At 39.9% G+C, this 21,730-nt stretch overlaps 1 protein-coding gene across 1 annotated transcript; it reads left to right on the plus strand.

Moving 5' to 3' along the window:
- The first annotated feature begins 420 nt into the window (after positions 1–420).
- On the plus strand, positions 421–20,932 carry LOC308091009 (uncharacterized protein). The gene is made up of 9 exons (XM_080436300.1): positions 421–660; positions 2,552–2,715; positions 4,441–4,570; positions 5,577–5,903; positions 7,767–7,901; positions 9,070–9,243; positions 11,523–11,674; positions 12,212–12,283; positions 17,872–20,932. Exons 1-9 carry the CDS (start codon positions 606–608, stop codon positions 18,034–18,036), a joined length of 1,374 nt encoding a protein of 457 aa, XP_080292426.1. The 5' UTR covers positions 421–605; the 3' UTR covers positions 18,037–20,932.
- The last annotated feature ends 798 nt before the right edge of the window (positions 20,933–21,730 follow it).

Raw genomic sequence — 21,730 nt, forward strand, 5'->3', positions numbered from 1 at the left:
TTCTCAAACATTTTCATGTCAAGGAGAACCCCCAACTAAGCATGCATTTGGCACGGACCCACATCTGAAAAGTATTTTGTACCAGGCATAGTCCCCTCCCCCCCCCACCCTCCATAGCTAAAATAAATGTTTCAAAAAGATTCCAGATAGCCTATAAACAATAAATATAAAATAAATGTAGACTTTTTTTTTTTAATAGCAGATCTACAAGCTCACAACGCTTGTACATTGGCTATTTTCAAATAGCCGTGGTAAAACCAGTTATGATGCAATATTAACTCATTTTGCTCGGGACCTGTGATAATGCAGCCTATACTGTCACTTATTTTGGTATAGACCCGGATGCTTATTTCTCTTACAAAATCTGGCAACGCTGTACAGTGCCCATATCCACAGTAGAAGAGCCTCTACTGTATGTGACACTTCCCACACTCACTATTCAACACGCTTCAGAGGGAAGTGGGTGGGTTTTGTTTTTCTGCCTGAACATGTAGCAGTAACTGGTTTTTTTTTTTTAGTTTTAGTTTAGTTTTTAACCTCTATCTATTAGAACAGTTTGTATTCTTCGGTCTTTAGTTATCGTTTTCTCTCTCTCTGTAAACAGGATGTTCCACTTATACTTGTTTTTACTCGTGATTTTCATCTCCTGTTACTCTGTCGGTGAGTCATACTCTGTCATTTCACCCAGTTTATTTAGCTGCTAAATTGTTATTGTAATTAATCCTGTACCCTGTATTATTTCCTCGTCCTATAGCCCTAGAATGGCTGTGGTATAACATCTTAATGTATTGCATAATACACAGCCATAGATCACTCCGATGCCCTCCCGGGTATAACAGAGTCGCCTGAACCCTATAATGGATTGACTTGCGGTCAACTTAGGCTATTGTCTTACAGTAGTTTGCAGTGGTGGAAAAAGTACTCAGATTATTTACTTAAGTAAAAGTAGCAATACCACAATATAAAAATACTCTGTTACAAGTAAAAGGCCTGTGTTCAAAATATTACTTGAGTAAAAGTACCAAAGTATTGGCATCAAAATATACTTAAGGTACCAGAAGTAAAAATACTAAAATGTTTGAAAATAGCAGATCTACAAGCTCACAACGCGTCGCGAAGCGACGCGTTGTGAGCTTGTAGATCTGCTATTTTCAAATAGCCTAGGTATAAAATAGGGCTGAAGTGGTTTTATATCTGCAAAGTAACTAGTAACTAAGGTTTTCAAATAATTGTAATGGAGTAAATGTAAAATATTTGCCTCTGGGATGTAGTGGAGTAGAAGCAAAAGTATTGTAAATTGGAAATACTCAAGTAAAGTACAAATACCTCAAAAGTGTACTTAAGTACAGTACTTGAGTAAATGTACTTAGTTACTTTACACCACTCACTGGTAGTTTGAAAGTTCTGGCAGAACATGTGTGTTTAGTTAAAAATGTCTCCACTTTTCCACGAGCTTCACAAGGACCCACACATGCCTATAGGGCACTGGTTCCCAAACTGGGGGTATAGGGAACCAGCCTCGCATTGGGAGGCGTTGTGAGCTTGTAGATCGGCTATTTTCACAATATTTATCTGTGGAACCGAGTTAAACTGAATGTAATGCCTACGATTCCAAGTGCTTGTCAAGGTTCAAATATGCCATTTTTCTTTTGGGGGGGGGGGGGGGGGGGGGTTGCGGCCTGCAAAGTTTGGGAACCCTTGGCCTAGGGTAATTAAACTTTTTAAGAATTGTAAATAAACTACGCGGGCCGAACGTCTAGCACCCACGCAGTGCCCACTTGATTTGATTTTGATTTATTTATTCGCACAAATAAAAACAGAACAAAGGTAACATCATTAAAACAACACAGAAATAAGTGCAGGTGAGAAAAGGAAACCCATAAAGGGCTTATAAGGGTTCTCACCTAAAAATAATAAACAAGTAGTTAAACATAATAATCAAGTTAAACATAATAATCAAACATAGGACATGACAAACACAAATACTGTGTGTGTATGTGTGTGTGTGTGTGTGTGTGTGTGTGTGTGTGTGTGTGTGTGTGTGTGTGTGTGTGTGTGTGTGTGTGTGTGTGTGTGTGTGTGCGTGTGCGTGCGTGTGTGTGTGAGTGGCGCTATATTAAATGGTAGATGGAGAGGCTTGATTCATCAGGACGGCCCTCAGTCTATGTTTAAAGTTACTGAGTGAAATGCAGTGTGTGCATGTGAGTGATCTGCACTTGGCAGCGCAGATCACTGGCGTAGCGTCATGAGGGCCAGTGGGGCCATGGCCCGGTTAGTGAAGCCCCTGCGTGCCACGTATAGCTGGGCAAACTCCTGAGCAAAAAAAAAAAACCTCCTAGGCCAAAGAAAACAAAAGAAAACTCAGGGGGTCCGCCTTGATATGAGCAGGTGCTCTGAGCCTTTGATTAGACAGCAGTCTGTTATTGAGCTCATCGGTCCAGAAACACACACCGCTGAATTCAGCGATCGATTGACCCATCAGAATAAAGCATTCAACCATAAGCCGTGTAATAATCAATGATATAACCATATCTCTCTGTCTTGTTTTAAGCTCCTGGAGTCTGGGTAGGGATATCTAGAGAGGTATGCTATGGGAAAGATTTTACTATACCTCTTCGTGAAGTGGGCATCCCCGAAATGAGCTTCGTCCCTCGAAACCTGTTCTTCAGTCCAGCTAAAGGAGGCAAGAAGATACAAGTGATGGAGAATGGGACGGTAAGACATGGAATATGTTCTACGTGTTTGTAGCATCATGTTCTAAGAATTTGACTGTAGGCCTATTGATTGAGCACTTTATTGAAAATGTATTAAAATAAAAATAAAAAATAACATAACAAAGACAAAAACAAAGACAAAAACAAAGACTAAACATAAAAACAAGAAATTAAATATGTTCACATAAGAGACAAAAACCAACAGAAAATCAAATTGGTATTTTCACAACGCGTTGTGAGCTTGTAGATCGGCTATTTTAAAATAGCCAAAGTTTGCTGTCCGGCAGGAACCAGCTAACTCCATTTTGCCGCTTTTGGATTTTTTTTCCATAAATCAGGGCCATTGAACACCCTTTACGTCTGTGTGTTGGTAAAAAAAAAATATTGAACCAATGAAAAGTATTAAAAAGCGCTTCTGCCAAAACCAGCTAACTCCATTGGATCCTCAAATGTTCTCCTAAACCTGCGAAGTCCACCGGAGTTAGCTAGTTTTGCTCATAGATATAGAAACCTAGATACCTCATTGGCCTCTGCAGTTCGTTGGAGTTTCGTATGGTGGCCGCCATATTTCCGGGGGGCACGGGCACTGGCCAATCGCAGCGCGTTGACTACTGGCCAATCACAGCACGTCTTTTCCAGGACTTGTCAGAATCTAGTTGTCCCGCCCCCACCTGCCTCTGATTGGCCTACCGAACGCCCCCCTTCTGTGACGCACGCGGACGTTTCCAGCTTGCCCCCCGGAAGCGGAAGCTCGCCCGCCATACAGACGCCTCAGAGCCAGAGGAGAAGTCTACCTTTATATGTTTATGACCTCCAACCTCATTGTGAGCTTGGAGGTCCATTGAGCTGTTCTTATCAATGATGAACAAAACTTTTTTTCATTTCCTGAAAAATGAACATTGTGGAGTTAGCTGGTTCCTGCCGGACAGCAGAGATATATAGGACTAAAGTGGTTAATGTATGTTTTGTTATAATAATCAAAATCAATCTAGAAAGGAACTAGTAACTAAGGCTGAGTAGGCTCAAAGCGAACTTTGCAACGTTCGGCACGGCAACGCGCGCGCTGTAGCGCGCTCGGTGGTGCCTCTCGTGGCTCAAGTTCGCTTGAGACTGCGCCCCTCCGTCGCGGTCCGGTCCAAAAAAAAGTAGTCCGCGGTTGTTTGAAAAAGTATTGTTCCAAGCGGGAGTCGAACCTATAGACTCCCAGTGGTAGTGGATTGGGAGTCTAATGAGATTGGGTATTCGGGCTGTATTAGAACGTGACGTCCTAACTCTTCTAATGTAGAAGGAAGAAGTCCCCGCGCGGGCGCCCGTCCCAAAAGAGGACGCTACAAATCCGCCGTGCACTACCATATCTAGCGCACAGCAGCCATTTTGGAGAGAAATTGTGCCTCTTCTTACTTCCAGGTGTTACCAATTTTACAAATGAAGGCTCTGTTCCATTCTGGTCAAACAGAGTCAGGGTGCTGATATTGTGCATTTTAGCTCACTGAAAACACTGTGCTATGGCAGTGGGTCTCAAAGTGTGGTCCAGGGACCCTCATGGCTCCTTGAGGGGGTTCCAAATGGCCCCTTAAAAGGTGTGTAACTCTGAGAGTGTACAAATGGAACCAAATGGACCCGTAAGGAAGAGGCCCAGTTTCTTTCCAATATGTCTGCTGTGTATAGAGCCTATTACAATTGCCTCTGGTTTATGAGTATGTATTTGTGTTGTCACCCCTTCTAGACGTTGGACCCACACTATGAGAACTCATCTCATCAGTTCATTGTGCGGGAAGCGACAGAGAGAGATGCGGGGGACTTTTCTTTCATGTTGTGTGACCTCTCCTTTGGTGCCCTGAGACTGACAATCAGCGGTGAGACCATAATGACTCTTAAATCCCGTCTCTTCCAGCGTATAGTCTCACGTGGCCAGACAACTATTCCACAATCTCCGAATGCTATATAGTAGTCTGGAACTATACCTGAAAGCAGAGAAAGGAAGCTGTCATCTGTGTGTCATTTCCGTTCCAGAAAATACATTTTCATTTCAAGCTATATATCGTTGCTGTCCGACATGCAGGAACCAGCTAACTCCGTTTTTCCGCGTTTGCATTTTTTTTCCCATAAATCAGTGCTATTGAACACCCTTTTCCTCAAACTTTCTGCTAAACCAGCTAACTCCAGCAAAGGGGGGTGGAGTTAGCTGGTTTTGCTGACTCCAGGCTCCACCCCCGTTTTGACCTCCAACCTCATCATTTTACGGTGTATTTACACAATAGTCCATCTCATTTTCAAGCAGGAGGATAGCTTGATTCTGATTCTTAAAGGTATCATGACATTCATGTTTACACCACATTCAGAGTCTTTGCCCTGGTCCTTCAAACGTGTACAAAAAGTTTTAACTGAAAATTCCACTCCAGTGATTCACTGTAGGTGTTTTTGTCTCACATTTCTAAAGCCTTTTCAACTGCAATGAAAAAAGAAATCTTTGCCTGTGGGTGTCGCTGGTGAGGGATTTTGCCTGTCAATCATCGCCTCTGCTCCGCCCCCCCCAAAGGAAAGGATAGGGGAGGGGAGGGGCGAGGAGGAGAGTGGGCGGGATTAATCGACTGTGACCTCACTGTCGAAGGGCCAAGCTCAGATTACTTTTCAGCCTAATTATTCAGAAAACCCCAGACCACAGAAAATCCACTGAATGTTCAAAGTTCAGATTTTTGGGTGTAATTGAAGTCATAAAACCCCCAAAAAAACATAAAAAATAAAAAAAGTGAAAATGAATGTCATCGAACCTTTAATGTCTTCTCTAAATCGTTTTATTAATCATCAATCATCATATTATTTCCCCCCTCTGTATTTTTTTTATTTCATGTATTTGTGTAGATTGTTCAAGTACAAAGTGGGCGGAATATGGGACTGACAGCTCCTTCGAGGTTCCCAGAGACGCGTATTCCCTGCTGTACACTCCTCTGGGACGCGACGACGAAGCCAACGCTTCGTCGTCGGTGCTGCTGTGGAATCGCACCGGCAACCCTCAGACCAGTGAGGCAGGAGGAAGAGGAAGAGGAGGAGGAGGAGGAGGAGGAGGCAGGGGAAGGCTGGCGGGCAGCCGGTGGAAGACGGAGAAAGTCACTCAGGAGGACAGCGGCTACTACACCTTCAGAGACAAAGACCACAAGTTTATCTCCAGACTGGAGATGACCGTTGAAGGTTGTTGTGACGTAGAGCTGGGCTTGTATCACGCATAACCAATGGTGTAAAGTAATTAATTACATTTACTCAAGTAGTGTATTTTTATTTTTTTCAAATGTTTAACTTTTTTTACTCCACTACAATTATTTGACAACTTTAGTTACTAGTTTCTTAATTGGATTATTATTACAAAACACACATTAACCACTTCAGCTCTGTATACATTACGGCCATTTGAAAATAGCCGATCTACAAGCTCACAATGCGTCGCGATGCGACGCATTGTGAGCTTGTAGATCTGCTATATTCAAAAGATGTGTATACATTTTATACATTTGAAAACTTGTGAAATGGGACATTCTGTATAATGAGTACTTTGTACTTTTAGTACTTTAAGTACATTTTGATACCAATACTTTTGTACTTTTACTCAAGTAAATTTTGAATTCCGGACTTTTACTTGTAACAGAGTATTTCTACATTGCAGTATTGGTACTTTTACTTAAGTAAAAAAAATTAGTACTTTTTCCACCACTGGTTGTGACGTAGAACTAGCTGCCATTGTATCACACATAACCCCTGTGTTCCATCTCAACTTAATTCCATACTTTAAGGGATAGTTCAGCCAAAAACATACTTTTTTCATGGATATTTTTTAGTTTTTGTCTCATTCCTAAGCCAATAATATGATGACAAGCGGACCGGTAGGCAGCGGTTCCGGTAGGAGATACAAAGGAGACTCTTTGTGTCTCCTACCGGAACCGCTGCCGGTCATCAAATAAATAAATAAAAATCCATAAATTCACGTCTCCATGGGGTGACTAATCGATAGGAAAAAATACATTTTGGGGGTGAACTATCCCTTTAATGCATGGGTCTTCAACAGGGGGTTCCAGGACCCTTACGGCTCGACAGAGTTACGACGGAGCTAAATATTTGTGTGATAGGATCTTTTTAAATTCATGTATATTTATTATTATTATTATTATTATTTATTTTTTTACATTGACCACTTGAACCCCATAGTATTCCGGGGGGAACATTAGCCAACAAATAGCCAAGCTACAAGCTGTGAGCTTTTAGATCGTCTATTTTCAGCTAAGAGATCTACTGTAGGCTATTTGTGGGGGGGGGGGGGGGAGGGGAGCAAGTACAGAGCCATGGCCAAGTTAACTATGGCGGGTTTGCATAGTTAAAGATGGGGTGCCATGATATTTTTCAACCCTAAAACCTGATCATAAGGTATTATTATTATGTAAGGATTTTTTTCAACAAAAAAAAAGTGTACAGAAATGGTTAAAATTATGTTTTTATGTGGACACGCCTCCAGTTCATTAAGTATACCTGGTTCTCACCTTAGCACCTCCTCCACCACCTTAGCACCACCCACCTGTCCTAGTCCCTCCTCCTCCTCATGCCCACACCTGTTGTGTTATGATAATGAGGGGGAGGGTATGGCTTTGTGATGTCATTAAAGTGCTGTTTTTCTATTGGCACGTTTGACCCTCAAGGTTTCAGCCTCCAGGAAGAAACTCCAAATAGTCAGAGAAGACATAAAACACCATAGAAACACCACCGGGGGGCTTTGTGAAGTTCTATCAACCTCATAGACACATGAAAAACAGAAAAAGTGCAAAAACATGGCACCAGCTCTTTAAATAATGTCTGACAAAACATGAATCCAACACATTAATAGAAAGGATGTTTAATCTGTTTAATCTGCAACACAACATTATACAATGTGTATAGGGGTCCCTGCTTCATCTCTCTCTCTCTCTCTCTCTCTCTCTCTCTCTCTCTCTCTCTCTCTCAGCTAAGGGGTCCTTGGCCTGAATTTTTTTTGAAGAGTTTTATTTTAATCTCTTCTATCTCATAACACAGAGCAGAGATGGAACTGGCAGAGAGTGGAGGGCGAGGATGTCTCAGGGGTCATCAGTCTCGGGGTGGACTCTGCGTCGTTCGACCTGACGTTCACTCCAACGGATAGCGTTTACCCAGTGGTGCTGATGAAGGCGGGTGAGTCGGGAAGGGACCACTATGGAAATGTCATGTCACGATTGTTATGGCCAAAGTAATTATGATTAACAATATTATCTGCTTTTTTTAACCACCCCCCCCCCCCATTAACACCTGAGACAGTTTTTTGAAAAAAATATAAAAATATGTATACAAAATAAAAAATATCTTAAAATACTTTGTTCCAGGGACCCCCCTGAAGCAAAGCATCGGGAGAATCAGCCCCCTAGGTCAAATAAAAGCGCGGTGTGACCGTGCCCTTAATGGGTTAAGTAAAGTACTTAACCCAGTAAGTACTAAAATAAATGTTAAAAGCCAGACCACAATAAAAGTATCTTAACAGTCATGCTTTCAATAAACCTTTTTTTTTTTGTTTAACCATTGCGAGGCTATAGCAATATTTTCATAATACTCTATCATTCCCCCTGTTGCTGAACCTTCCCACTAATCTCCAAGTGAAGGGGATTAGAAGATGGTTGTCCATAATGCACCCTGCGGCAACCATATTCTGGGGGCAACACGACGCTTTGCAACTACTGCCATATTTGTCAAAGAGATTTATTGTAGACGGTCCGAGCACCGAGACGACTCAGGTCCAGTGTGTGTCGAACGGCTCCACGACAAATCTCTGCGATATGATTATTGTGAGTGCTTTTATTTTTGGGCGGTGAAACCGCCCCTATAAGTGAGGTTTGGACATTTGTACAATTATCTTGGGCAGTGAAACCGCCCCTATAAGTGAGGTTTGGAAATTTGTACAATTATCCTGCGCTGTGATTGGCCAATCACAATCTATTCAGGACTGTGATTGGCCAGTGTCACATGACACATGTGCATAACCCTATATAAGAAACCATAACTTTAAAAAAATCATACAAACAAGTTATGGTTTCTTATATAGGGCTATGCACATGTGTCATGTGACACTGGCCAATCACAGTCCTGAAATAACTTAAAAAAAACCATACAAACAAACAACAACCATTTGTTTTTTTAAGTTATGGTTTCGTCCATCATAAAGAGTGTTTCAATAAATGTATTTATCTTTTTTACATGATTGGTTGACTCCATTCAGTATTGTGATTAGCTAGCAAGACACCGCCCACTTCACACAGGGTGTGATTTTTTATTATCGTGATGATAACGATTATCGTCTCATCCCATACAGGCAAGATGCAGATGGACGCCATCGAGTGGACTAGGTTTGCAGGTAGAATTCAGAAGACGGATGGACCCCCACTGCAGATTGGGATCGAGGACCTCCAGCCCTCGGACTCCGGTCGCTTTAAGCTCACAGACCAGAGAGGCAACCTGGCCCTCCGCGTGAATCTTGAAGTAGAGAGTGAGTTATGCTGCATTGATCCATGGTGGCACGTTTGTCATGTCCATACAGAACGCCTTTTGAGTTGGCAGCGCCAGTCTGCCATGTATTTCTATGGTTTCTATTTCTATTTCGCTGGTACGCTCCTCTTCCCAGTGGGCTATTCAAGCAGGAAAACGGTTCAAATTCTGTAAAGGTGTCATTTGATCCTCCTGGTCATGTGGTGGAAAAAGTACTGAACTGTTTTACTTAAGTAAAAAAGTATCAATACTGCAATGTAAGAAATACGCTGTTACGAGTAAAAGTCCAGAATTCACTGATCAAAATGTACTTAAAGTGATATAAAAATCGTTTGAAAATAGCAGATCTACAAGCTCACAATGCGCCGCATCGTTGCGTCGTATCTTTTACGGATTGCGGACAGACTGCATTGCTTTGTGTGCCAGGAAATAACCGGAAGATGCTGCTTCATTCAATTCAGTTGCCTGACTGTGTTAATAATAACATATTCTATTTATAGAGCGGACGTGTGCATTTTCAGAGCATGTTTATTTTAGTAGTTCACCCAAAAATATTACTTATTTTCTATCAATTACACACCCCATGAAGCATTGAATTCATGATTTTGTTTTTGGTATATCGCGTTCCTAAGCCAATAATTTGCTAACCGGCGGTCTCTCCGGTAGGAGACTCAAAGAGTCTACTTTGTGTCTCCTACCGGATACATTAGCATCTTTATTATTATCATCACATTATTGGCTCAATAATGTTCAATTCCTGAGCCGGAACACAATCAAACGATTGTGTTCGGGCTTGGATCAATGGAACTAACATAGCGTCGCCTTGCTAAACTAATGGCCTATGTCATTTTTTAAAAGTTTTTCAGGAAAAATTAAAAACGGATCCAAAACGAAACTATATGATATTTCTTAATCATTTCACCCAAAATGTTTATAACAAATTATGACTATTTAAATAGAAATAACACTGTCTGTCAGTTATGTAACATAAGAGATTTAAATAGGATTAAATCTGACTTAGGCCAAAAAATAAACTAAAAAATCAGTAAATAATTTGGCCTAAAGGCGGTTACACACCGGCGAATATGTGAATATACGCAAAATGCGGACTCGTTCCGCATAATTAAAAGACGCTTTTTTCGCTCCGCGAAACTGGTGTGGAGGCTTGCATTGACTTTATAAGTTTTTTTTTAAAAACGTATTATTCGCATGAAATAAATCGTCCCGGTGTGTAAGGACCTTAAGTCACAAAACCATGTGACTTAGGCAAAAAAAAAATACTATTTAGTCCTAAATCACACTAGGGAGTTAGGCCATTATACTAAAAGGGGAGGGAACAGCATGATCCTTTTCAATTAGGAGATGGGCGATTTTACCAGAGGTGGCCAGTGTCATGAGGAGCTGACTTAGGCAAAAAATTACATTTTCCACAAAAAATGACTTAGTTTAGCAAGGTGACGATAGTGTTTAAAGGAAATCAAATACCATGACATTTATTACATTATTATTAATCCAAACTTAAGTTCAAAGTAGCAATACCACAATATAAAAATACTCTGTTAGGGCGCACTCCCACCGCACTTTTAATTTTGACTCTGGGGCGGAATCTGACAATGCTTTGTCAATGCAAAAAAAAAAAAAATCCGCAAGACCATGAATCCACGCATTTGCATTGATTGGCACGTTCCGCCCCAGAGGTAAAATTAAAGTGCGGTGGGAGCGAGCCCTTACAAGTAAAATGCCTGTGTTCAAAATGTTACTTGAGTAAAAGTACAAAAGTATTGGCATCAACATATACTGTACTTAAAGTACCAAAAGTAAAAGTACAACGATTTTTCAAAATAGCAGATCTACAATGTGACGCGTTGTGAGCTTGTAGATCGGCTATTTTCAAATAGCCTAGGTATAAAATAGGGCTAAAGTGGTTAATGTAAGTTTTATAATGTAATCATTTATATCTGCAAAGTAACTAGTAACTAAAGTTTTCAAATCATTGTAGTGGAGTAAAGGTACAATATGTGCCTCTGAGATGTAGTGGAGTAGAAGTAAAAGTACTGAAAATTAGAAATGCTCCAGTAAAGTAAAAAATACCTCAAAATTGAACTTAAGTACAGTACTTGAGTAAATGTACTTAGTTACTTTACACCACTTTTCAATTTATTTATTTTTTTCAGGGGCTCACTTGCAATACCCTGGCAGCCCACCAATGGCCCCCAGCACACAGGTTGAGTATCACTGACGTAAATGAACCTAAATACATTTTTGTTTCTGTCCTTGCAGAGCGGGACCCTCCTTATGGCTTGTATGTCGGCATTCCCGTCGGCATTTTGTCGGTGGTGGTCCTGGCTGTCGTGAGCTGGTGTTGTGTGAAAAGGTGCTGCAAGAAGACCACTAGCAAGACCGTAGACACACCCGCTGTCTATTACCATGATGTAAGCACCAACGCAAACACGCTCTATGGCAGCGGTTCCCAAACTGTTTCAGCTGAGACCCAAAAGATAACCTTGTTGTCTCCCTGAGACCCAAACTTACCAGAGATCGATTAGGAATCAATACTATTTAATAGACCTACAAGCTCACAACGCGTCACACGTTGTGAGCTTGTAGGTCTGTTATTTTCACTGTTTACGTTTTTTTGTTTACGTTTATGGATTTGTTTTAGTTTTTTTCTGAAATTCTTTTGAAAAGTGTTTTTTTAATATAATTTCTGAAACATTTAGATTAAAAAATATATCTATTTTAGAAAATATTTGAAGATAATAATGATGTTCTTATTGGGGGGGATGCAAAAAAAAAGGGGGAAACAAAAGGGATATTTACTTATTACCCATAAAAATTGGTCCGTGACCCACAATTGGGACCCGACCCACTGTTTGGGAAACTGCTCTATCTGACTCATTTCATAATCGTTTGCATTTGAAGCAGCTTTGTGTTTTTGTCTCATTTCAACATTCTTGGTTCAATTCCAGGACACCACTCAACCGTCCACTTCAGCTCATCCTAATTCATCGCATGGACCAACTTACCCTGCCCAACCACTGGTAGGTGCTTTATACAACATTATGCTGCGTTCACACCAAAGGACGCCTTTGGTGTGAAACCGCATCTCCGTCTCTGCTGCGAGCAGTGGGCTGACATTCTTTTTGGCTGCATGAGCTAGTCCCCGCCTACTCAGATCATGCTGTGCTCTGATTGGCTAGAATTGAGCTTTAAAACGCCTACAGTTTCAAAGCTTTAAAAAAAAAGAAGCTTCAAAGCTCGGGTCTAGGGAGAAAAAAAGCACTCTTTTGCATTTAGGCGTTTAAACGCTCATGAAAATGTTTAAAACGCCAATTTGCATAGAGATAACATTGAAAATAGAAGCCAATTCATTGTTCAGCTTCACGCCGGTGTGAACGCGGCATTATACATCATTTGTCCACCTCAAATGTCTTTATTTATACCTTAGCTGATACGGATTGATATGAGTTGTTTCATGTGCCTGGTCCTGAAAACCTTCATGTCTGCTCATCTCAACCTGAGGGTTATTATAGTTTAACGAAAACTAACAAAATAGCAATAACTAAAATTGAAAACATATTTTCATTCACTGAACTAAATAGAAACTACAATAAATAAAAAAAGATAACTAACTGAAACTGTATTGTGTGTTTACAAAACTAACTCAAACTAACTGAAATTATAGACAAAATGCCCTTAGTTTTTGTTTGTGCATGGTTGGTGGTTCATCTGTAACTGAATACATTTTGAAATGCTACATTTTGTCAAGTTTTTATTACACAATACCTTACTTACCTTTTCAATCATGCACCTAAAAAATAACCCAACGTATAAAAAAAAACTAAAACTAATAAAATCAAACTAAAACTATTAGCATTTTCTAAAATAAAAACTAGCAAATCCGCTCTAAACACTTATTAAAACTTTCTAACTGAATTAGAAAACAAATATTCAAAACGAACTAGAACTAAAATAAAATGAAAAATCCAAAACTATTATAACCTTGGTGTGGACCCACTCCTAAATACAATTTACAATGTATGCTTTTAGCAGACGCTCTTATCCAGAACGAATTTGCAAGTTGGCGACCAGAATAAGCAGAGTAAGCATGAATTCAAGTCAATAAGTAAGGTAAATAATCACATAAGTAGAGTGCAGAGAGAAGTACAGTGCCTCACAGAAACCAGGATATCAGGTAAACAATGAACCTAGCATCTGTCTAAACCTAAATAATGGCACCTAAATAACATCCCTTACATTTGAACATCTGTAGGCTACTAGTGAAAATAGCAGATCTACAATCTCGCGCCACCTTGTGAGCTTGTAGATCGGCTATTTTCAACACTTCTTAAACATTTGTTTTAATTTCTAATTTCTTAGATTTTTTTTAAATGTATTTATTAAATTATTTTTGATTCTTTTTTTTTGCTTTAACAAAAAAAAAAAGTGTGGGTCCGTGACCCGCAAATGGGTCCCGACCCAGTGTTTGGGAACCACTGGCTTAAACAATGAACCTAGCATCTGTCTTTAAAAAAAAACACCTAAATAAACATTATGTACATTTGTGGTCAAGAAAAACTAATCGAAGAAACACGAAACATGAGCACAAGTGACCAAGATATGTCTCAATGTCTGCATAGTAGCCATATATTGGTCAATCACTAGCATCAGTTGAAAGAAAAGGTGGTAAGGAGGGTGCAGGCAGAGTGAAGTGCTAGGGGGTGAGGTGGAGCCTTAAAAGGTGAGTGCTAGGGGCAGTGGTGGAAAAAGTACTCAAATTCTTTACTTAAGTAAAAGTACCAATACTGCAATATAAAAATACTCTGTTACAAGTAAAAGTCCAGAATTAAAAATTTACTTGAGTAAAAGTACAAAAGTATTGGCATCAAAATGTACTTAAAGTACCAAAAGTAAAAGTACTAAATATTTGAAAATAGCAGATCTACAAGCCCACAACGCGTCGCGATGCGACGCGTTGTGAGCTTGTAGATCGGCTATTTTCAAATAGCCTACAGTATAAAATAGGGCTAAAGTGGTTAATGTATGTTTTATAATATCATAGTTTATATCTGAAAAGTAACTAGTAACTAAAGTTTTCAAGTAAATGTAGTGGAGTAAAAGTACAATATTTGCCTCTGAGATGTAGTGGAGTAGAAGTAAAAGTATTGGAAATTGGAAATACTCAAGTAAAGTACAAATACCTCAAAATTGTACTTAAGTACAGTACTTAAGTAAATGTACTTAGTTACTTTCCACCACTGGCTAGGGGGTATGGCGTGATGAAGAGAATACTAGGGGGTACGGTGGAGTCTGAAGAGAATGCTAGGGGGTGAGGTGGAGTCTGAAGAGGTGAGTGCTAGGGGGTACGGTGGAGTCTGAAGAGAATGCTAGGGGGTACGGTGGAGTCTGAAGAGAATGCTAGGGGGTACGGTGCGAGTCTGAAGAGAATACTAGGGGGTACGGTGGAGTCTGAAGAGAATGCTAGGGAGTACGGTGGAGTCTGAAGAGGTGAGTGCTAGGGGGTACGGTGGAGTCTGAAGAGAATGCTAGGGGGTACGGTGGAGTCTGAAGAGAATGCTAGGGAGTACGGTGGAGTCTGAAGAGAATGCTAGGGAGTACGGTGGAGTCTGAAGAGGTGAGTGCTAGGGGGTGAGGTGGAGTCTGAAGAGAATGCTAGGGGGTACGGTGGAGTCTTAAGAGAATGCTAGGGGGTACGGTGGAGTCTGAAGAGAATGCTAGGGGGTACGGTGGAGTCTGAAGAGAATGCTAGGGGGTACGGTGGAGTCTGAAGAGAATGCTAGGGGGTACGGTGGAGTCTGAAGAGAATGCTAGGGGGTACGGTGGAGTCTGAAGAGAATGCTAGGGGGTACGGTGGAGTCTGAAGAGAATGCTAGGGGGTACGGTGGAGTCTGAAGAGAATGCTAGGGGGTACGGTGGAGTCTGAAGAGGTGAGTGCTAGGGGGTGAGGTGGAGTCTGAAGAGGTGAGTGCTAGGGGGTGAGGTAGATAGTAAATAGGAAAACTAAAGAACTTTGCACTTAAACCCAAAGCCTTGTTTCCACTAAGCCCCGCGTGTGAGGTTCATAAATCTTCCCTCTAGTGTTAGTGTAAAGTACAGTTGAGTTCTCTGAAAGGTACTCTATAGTAAATACAATATTTATTGACACAGTCAAGCAACTGAACCGAATGAATTAGTGTCTTACGCTGTTCCCTGACACACATCGTGAAATCCTAGCAAGCGTTCAGTTTTTCCAACATAGCCTACTCGAGGTAAATGTTCTGTGATAGGAACTCTTTTCTTTTACATTAACCACTTGAACCCAAGCATCCCTCCTAGTCTTTGGATGGGAACATTGGCCGGAAATAGCCGACCTACAAGCTCACAACGAAGAGATTTGGTGTAGCGGGGAGCAGTGGTGGAAAAAGTACTCAAATGCTTTACTTAAGTAAAAGTACCAATATTGCAATATAAAAATACTCTGTTACAAGTAAAAGTCCAGAATTAAAAATGTACTTGAGTAAAAGTACAAAAGTATTGGCATCCAAATGTACTTAAAGTACCAAAAGTAAAAGTACTAAATATTTGAAAATAGCCGATCTACAAGCTCACAACGCGTCGCGATGCGACGCGTTGTGAGCTTGTAGATCTGCTATTTTCAAATAGCCTAGGTATAAAATAGGGCTAAAGTGGTTAATGTAGGTTTCATTATATCATAATTCATATCTGAAAAGTAACTAGTAACTAAAGTTTTCATATAATTGTAGTGGAGTAAAAGTACAATATTTGCCTCTGAGATGTAGTGGAGTATAAGTAAAAGTCTTGGAAATTGGAAATACTCAAGTAAAGTACAAATACCTCAAAATTGTACTTAAGTACAGTACTTAAATAAATGTACTTAGTTACTTTCCACCACTGGCGGGGAGGGGGAAAAAAGGCCAGACCCACTGAGAGCCAATGGTCAAGTTTACTTAATATTAATGGTTTTAGTCAGGGGTGATGCAACTTTGATGATGCAGAGGGCCACTATATTTCCACACTCACTCCAGAGGGACACATTGCATAATACTGTCGGGCAGACACCTCTTATCTCCGTATTTTAACTTATTTTGTAAATTAATGCCGTACTTCGCCATTCTATGTCACACAAAAGTAGCAAATATAGCCCATCTAAAAGCTCAAAACGCAGTGCGACGTGTTTTGAGCTTGTAGATCTGCTATTTTGGAATTGGAATCCTGATTTAGTTTTACTATTTTTGAATTAGAATCCTGAAAAAGTAACATTTTTATTTAATTTCAAATGCATTTAGTTATACTTGTGTTAACTTTATGAACTTAAATACAAATATGTGGACGTAAAAAAGACAACAGAATTGTAATACTAGTCATTAAGCTACTCATTTAGACTGAATTAATTAAAGTGGGTCATGTTTGCATGTTTGGAATTGTAACAGCTGAAATCAATTATATATATCAGTATTCCAATAATAACCTGCGGGCTGCATTAAGTGAAGGTGGGGGCCGCTTGTGGGCCCCCGGGGCTGCCAGTTGCCCATGTATGTTTTAGGTGGTTAAATATCTGAAAACACACATGAACATGAATGCAACATATTAACCCATTAAGACCGGGAAATAATTTGTGTCATGTTTAGATTTCTTTGAGTGCCGCACTATGAGCTCGTAGATCTGCATTTTTTTTTTTAATCATGAAAATGTGTGCAAATCTTTCATCTTCTTAAAGCTTTTTAAAGTGAACATTTGTAACTCAAATCTTTGCTTCAAAGGATTTTTATACATTTCATACATTTTGAAAACTTGAAAATGGGTCCTAGCTGCATAACGAGTACTTTTAATTTTGGTACTTTATGTACAATAGACCCCTTAACAGACGACGTCACACTGATAAGAACCATTATGCGTGCAACCAGTATGCAGTGATGGAAAGTAACTAAGTATATTTACTTAAGTACTGTACTTAAGTACAATGTTGAGGTATTTGTACTCTACTTGAGTATTTCCAATTTCCAATACTTTTACTTCTACTCCACTACATCTTAGAGGCAAATGTTGTACTTTTACTCCACTACAATTATTTGAAAACTTTAGTTACCTTTCAGATATAAATTATGATATAATGAAACAGTCATTAACCATGTTTATTTCACATTTTATACATAGGCTACATAGGCTATTTGAAAATAGCCGATCTACAAGCTCACAACGTGTCGCATCGCGACGCGTTGTGAGCTTGTAGATCTGTTATTTTCAAATATTTAGTACTTTTACTTTTGGTACTTTAAGTACATTTTGATGCCAATACTTTTGTACTTTTACTCAAGTAAATGTTGAATTCTGGACTTTTACTTGTAACAGAGTATTTTTATATTGCAGTATTGGTACTTTTACTTAAGTAGAGAATTTGAGTACTTTTTCCACCACTGCCAGTATGCGCTCAATGAAACCCATTCTGTCAGGTCTCGCTAGGACGCGCCTCACGTCTATTTGATGCCAATACTTTTGTACTTTAACTCAAGTCAATTTTGAATACCAAACTAACTACAATACAGTATTGATACTTTTACTTAAATAAATAAAAATGTGTATCTTCCATCACTGGTTCTTCTTTCTCCAGGTGGAGGCCTCCGCAGCATCTCATGAACCTGCTCCAACTGCTCCTCTGGGTTTCGACGCTCTCTCTAATGACGCTGGACCCCAGTTTGACCCCTCTGCTCCACCCCTGAGTTCACCCCCACCTTACAATGGTGTTTACACCTCAGACAAAAGCAACTTTCTGTAGACAACTAACTCAACATTGAACAAATAAAGAAAAAGAAAAAGAAAAGATGAAAAAAAGGTTGGTTGAGGGGCACGGTGGCGCCTCACAAAAACATGCAGTAATCCTGGTCACTATACTGCCTCCCCCTGTTCAGCCGGGGTGCCTGATGGAGGGGAAAGGAACTGGTTGGAAAAACGTGTTCCTTCCACGCACTATGTCTAACCAGGGAACCTCCCCCGTGTCAGGTGATAAGAAGGCTTGCTCTCATGCATTGAAGGAGGCATGAGCTCGGCTCTGGGCTCTCCCTAGGCTGGCAGAGGGAGTGTAGCGCCCATGATTACTTAGACAATTGGCACTGGGTGAAACAACTGGGGTTGCAAAATCGTGGGATAAAACATTTAAAAAATGCTTTGGTGGATGCTTTGCGACTTAACACAAAGCTCAATTCATGACATGTTTTCATACTTCTGTTCAATTCTATTAAGCTTAAACTCAAAATTGGATCCAATGCTTTTAGCGTGTGTGTGTGTGTCTGTCTGTGTGTGTGTGTGTGTGTGTGTGTGTGTGTGTGTGTGTGTGTGTGTGTGTGTGTGTGTGTGTGTGTGTGTGTGTGTGTGTGTGTTTGTGCGTACGTGCATTCGTCACAATTATTCTGAATAGTGCTATCATATCATATCAGACTATATTCCTTGGCTTGTGTTCTTTTAGTTTACATAAATGTACTAAATATTAGCTATGGTGCAGCTGTAGAAGGCCCAGCGCTGCATGCAAAGTGCCTTTTTCTATTCGGCTCTGTGAGTCTGTGCGTATACTCTAACTGTATAGGCCCAGTTGTCAGAAGGTGGCATAGGTCTACCCATTATCTGTTCATTTGATTGGCTCAGCAGCTGATTTGAACTGGAAACACATGAAGGTGTCACACAGTGGTGTAAAGTACATTTACTCAAGTACTGTACTTAAGTAAACTTTTGAGGAATCTCTACTTTACTGGAGTATTTCCCATGTTCAGTACTTTTACTTCTACTCCACTACATCTCAGAGGCAAACATTGTGCTTTTACTCCACTACAATTATTTGAAAACTTTAGTTACTAGTTACTTTTCAGATATAAATTACGATATTATGAAACATACATTAACCACTTTAGCCCTATTTCATACATAGGTTATTTGAAAATAGCCGATCTACAAGCTCTTGTGAGCTTGATTAGGCTAGTCGCTGTGATTGGCCAGAAGGCAATGCGCTGTGATTGGCCATTTGTCACTTTGAGTGGCAGCGTGCCCCCTCTAATATGGCGGCCGCCATACAGGTCGCTCCAACGAACTGCAGCGGCCAATGAGGTGTGTAGGTTTCTATATCTATGATGTGGAAACTGGGACTATACAGTTATATGCACAGAGCCTATTTAGCACAGACGTTCTCAAACTATGGGTCAGGACTCCAAGTGGGGCCAGGGGAAGGTCGAGTCGCACATTGATAACTGAAAAAAAAGGGGGGGAAAATACTGTACAGCATATCTTTGCTATTATGCTATATGTTTTATATGTTTAAAAAAAAAAATAATTTAAAGGAGCTACACCATGAATTTAAAAAATATATTTGATATTTAATATCATATGGTGTATGTCCCTCAAACCTTTTTCAAAAGGTTTGAGCCTAAATCATCACTCAGATATACTCATCCCAAGTCAATTGTCTCTGGCTTATACGGCGCTTTCAGCTGCAATACCAAAACGTCCTCTTGGGCAGGGGGGGGCTACTGAGCAATTCTGTCTGTTAATACAAAAAAATATTTAAAAAAAATATTTAAAAAAAGAAGCATCTAAGAAAAATACAAAATCGGAAAAAAAACACTTTGAACATTTTTGAACAATTCCACCAAGTGTTTGAGGTGCCTGTTTCACCCACTTCCGGGGGGTGGAGCCAAAATCCGAGCCCGAAGTATTTGTTCGTAGACCCCCACTTAGGGGGGGTAGAAAAAGTTTCGGAGCGATTCGGGCACTTTTCATTTAACATTGGGTTTGCCATCAATAATGTTTGTGACATCATAAACATTTCCATTCTGAGATCGCCTGTTCAGACACATTTTTTGGGGTACAAGAGACACTGGGGACCCCAAAAAATACAAAAAACCAAGAAAAAAGTGATTTTCATGGTGTAGACCCTTTAAAGCAAACAGCTTGTTAATGTATTCTCTGGTTCTGGCAACGGTCATATGTTTCCATTTACAAATGTGGACAGAAACTCTTTCTGTATTTGTTACGTTTTTTTTTTTTTACGTTGATAAAACACAAAATCAGCAGCATTCACAGAATTATACATGCATTTTCAAATAAATATATTCATATTCAACGCTACCTATGCTTTATTTTTAAAGATGCTTTTATTTCAACTTTGAAATTGAAAAGTGTGGTGACGCCAAAAGACTTTGTCCATAACATGGGATCCTGGCATAAAACAGTTTTGATTAACCCTTACTGTAGCTTGCCAAGTGACAGTGGTGTAATTTTGCTAGATTTACGCTTTGCACTTATCCTGAATTATTACTAGTTTAGAGTTGACCTTGTAGATCTGCTATTTTCACTATTAGAAATAGGGATTAAGCGGTTAATTCATAATAGACTTTTTCACATCCTATTTAGCACAAAGGTCTCACCACAACATACAAAAGTAAAAAGGATTGATAACTGCATTAGGCCTACCTATTTCTTGCCTGAATATGTCATTTTAGTGGATAGGCTTAGTTTAGGTGGCACAATACAAACTGTATGACCAGGCCGCCATGTGTTTATTATGCTTCATTTACCACAAACTGTTTCATCATGTCAACAACAATTAAACATGCCACAAACAGTGACCATGATTCTGTCTGTCTGTCTGTCTGTCTCTCTCTCTCTCTCTCTCTCTCTCTCTCTCTCTCTCTCTCTCTCTCTCTCTCTCTCTCTCTCTCTCTCTCTCTCTCTCTCTCTCTCTCTCTCTGGCAAATATTGTGCTTTTACTCTCTTAATAAACATTGTCATAAATTATATATGCTTCCAGTCGCTAGTTTAAAGTCTTCTTTCAATCATCATGATATGCTTTTTGGGAAATTATGGTCCCATTTATTTTAAAATTGACGATAAAGTAGGCTATGCTCTAGGAGGGGCAGGATGATTTGATTGATAAGCTACCCAACCAAGCGCATTACTTAGCATTAACCAGCTAAGTCCGCCAAAGGGGGGTGGAGTTAGCTGGTTTTGCTGACTCCAGGCTCCACCCCCTTTTGACCTCCAACCTCATTGTGAGCTTGGAGGTCCATTCAGCTGTTCTTATCAATGATGAACAAAACCTCCTAACTCCATTTTTGTTTCGTTTTTGTCATTTCCTGAAAAATTGACATTTTGGAGTTAGCTGGTTTCTGCCGGACAGCAGAGATATACTTAAAGCACCAAAAGTAAAAGTACTCATTATGCAGAATGTCCCATTTCTACAAATCTTTTGTAAATAGCAGGCGTTGTATCATGACCCATTGTGAGCTTGTAGATCGGCTATTTTCAAATGGCCAAAATAGGGCTGAAGAGGTGGGAGAAAAAATGTTATTAAAATAATTATTGTTTTAGTATTTTGGGCTGAGTTAGATCACGGGTCAGATTTGACCCGTTAACACCAAAAGTGTATGCAGGTTTCTAACCCAATGCAAGGGTTAAAGTACCAAAAGTAAAAATACTAAAATGTT

Source organism: Gymnoscopelus braueri (assembly GCF_963280865.1).
Source record: "Gymnoscopelus braueri genome assembly, chromosome: 8".
In the NCBI taxonomy this organism is placed as follows: domain Eukaryota; kingdom Metazoa; phylum Chordata; class Actinopteri; order Myctophiformes; family Myctophidae; genus Gymnoscopelus; species Gymnoscopelus braueri.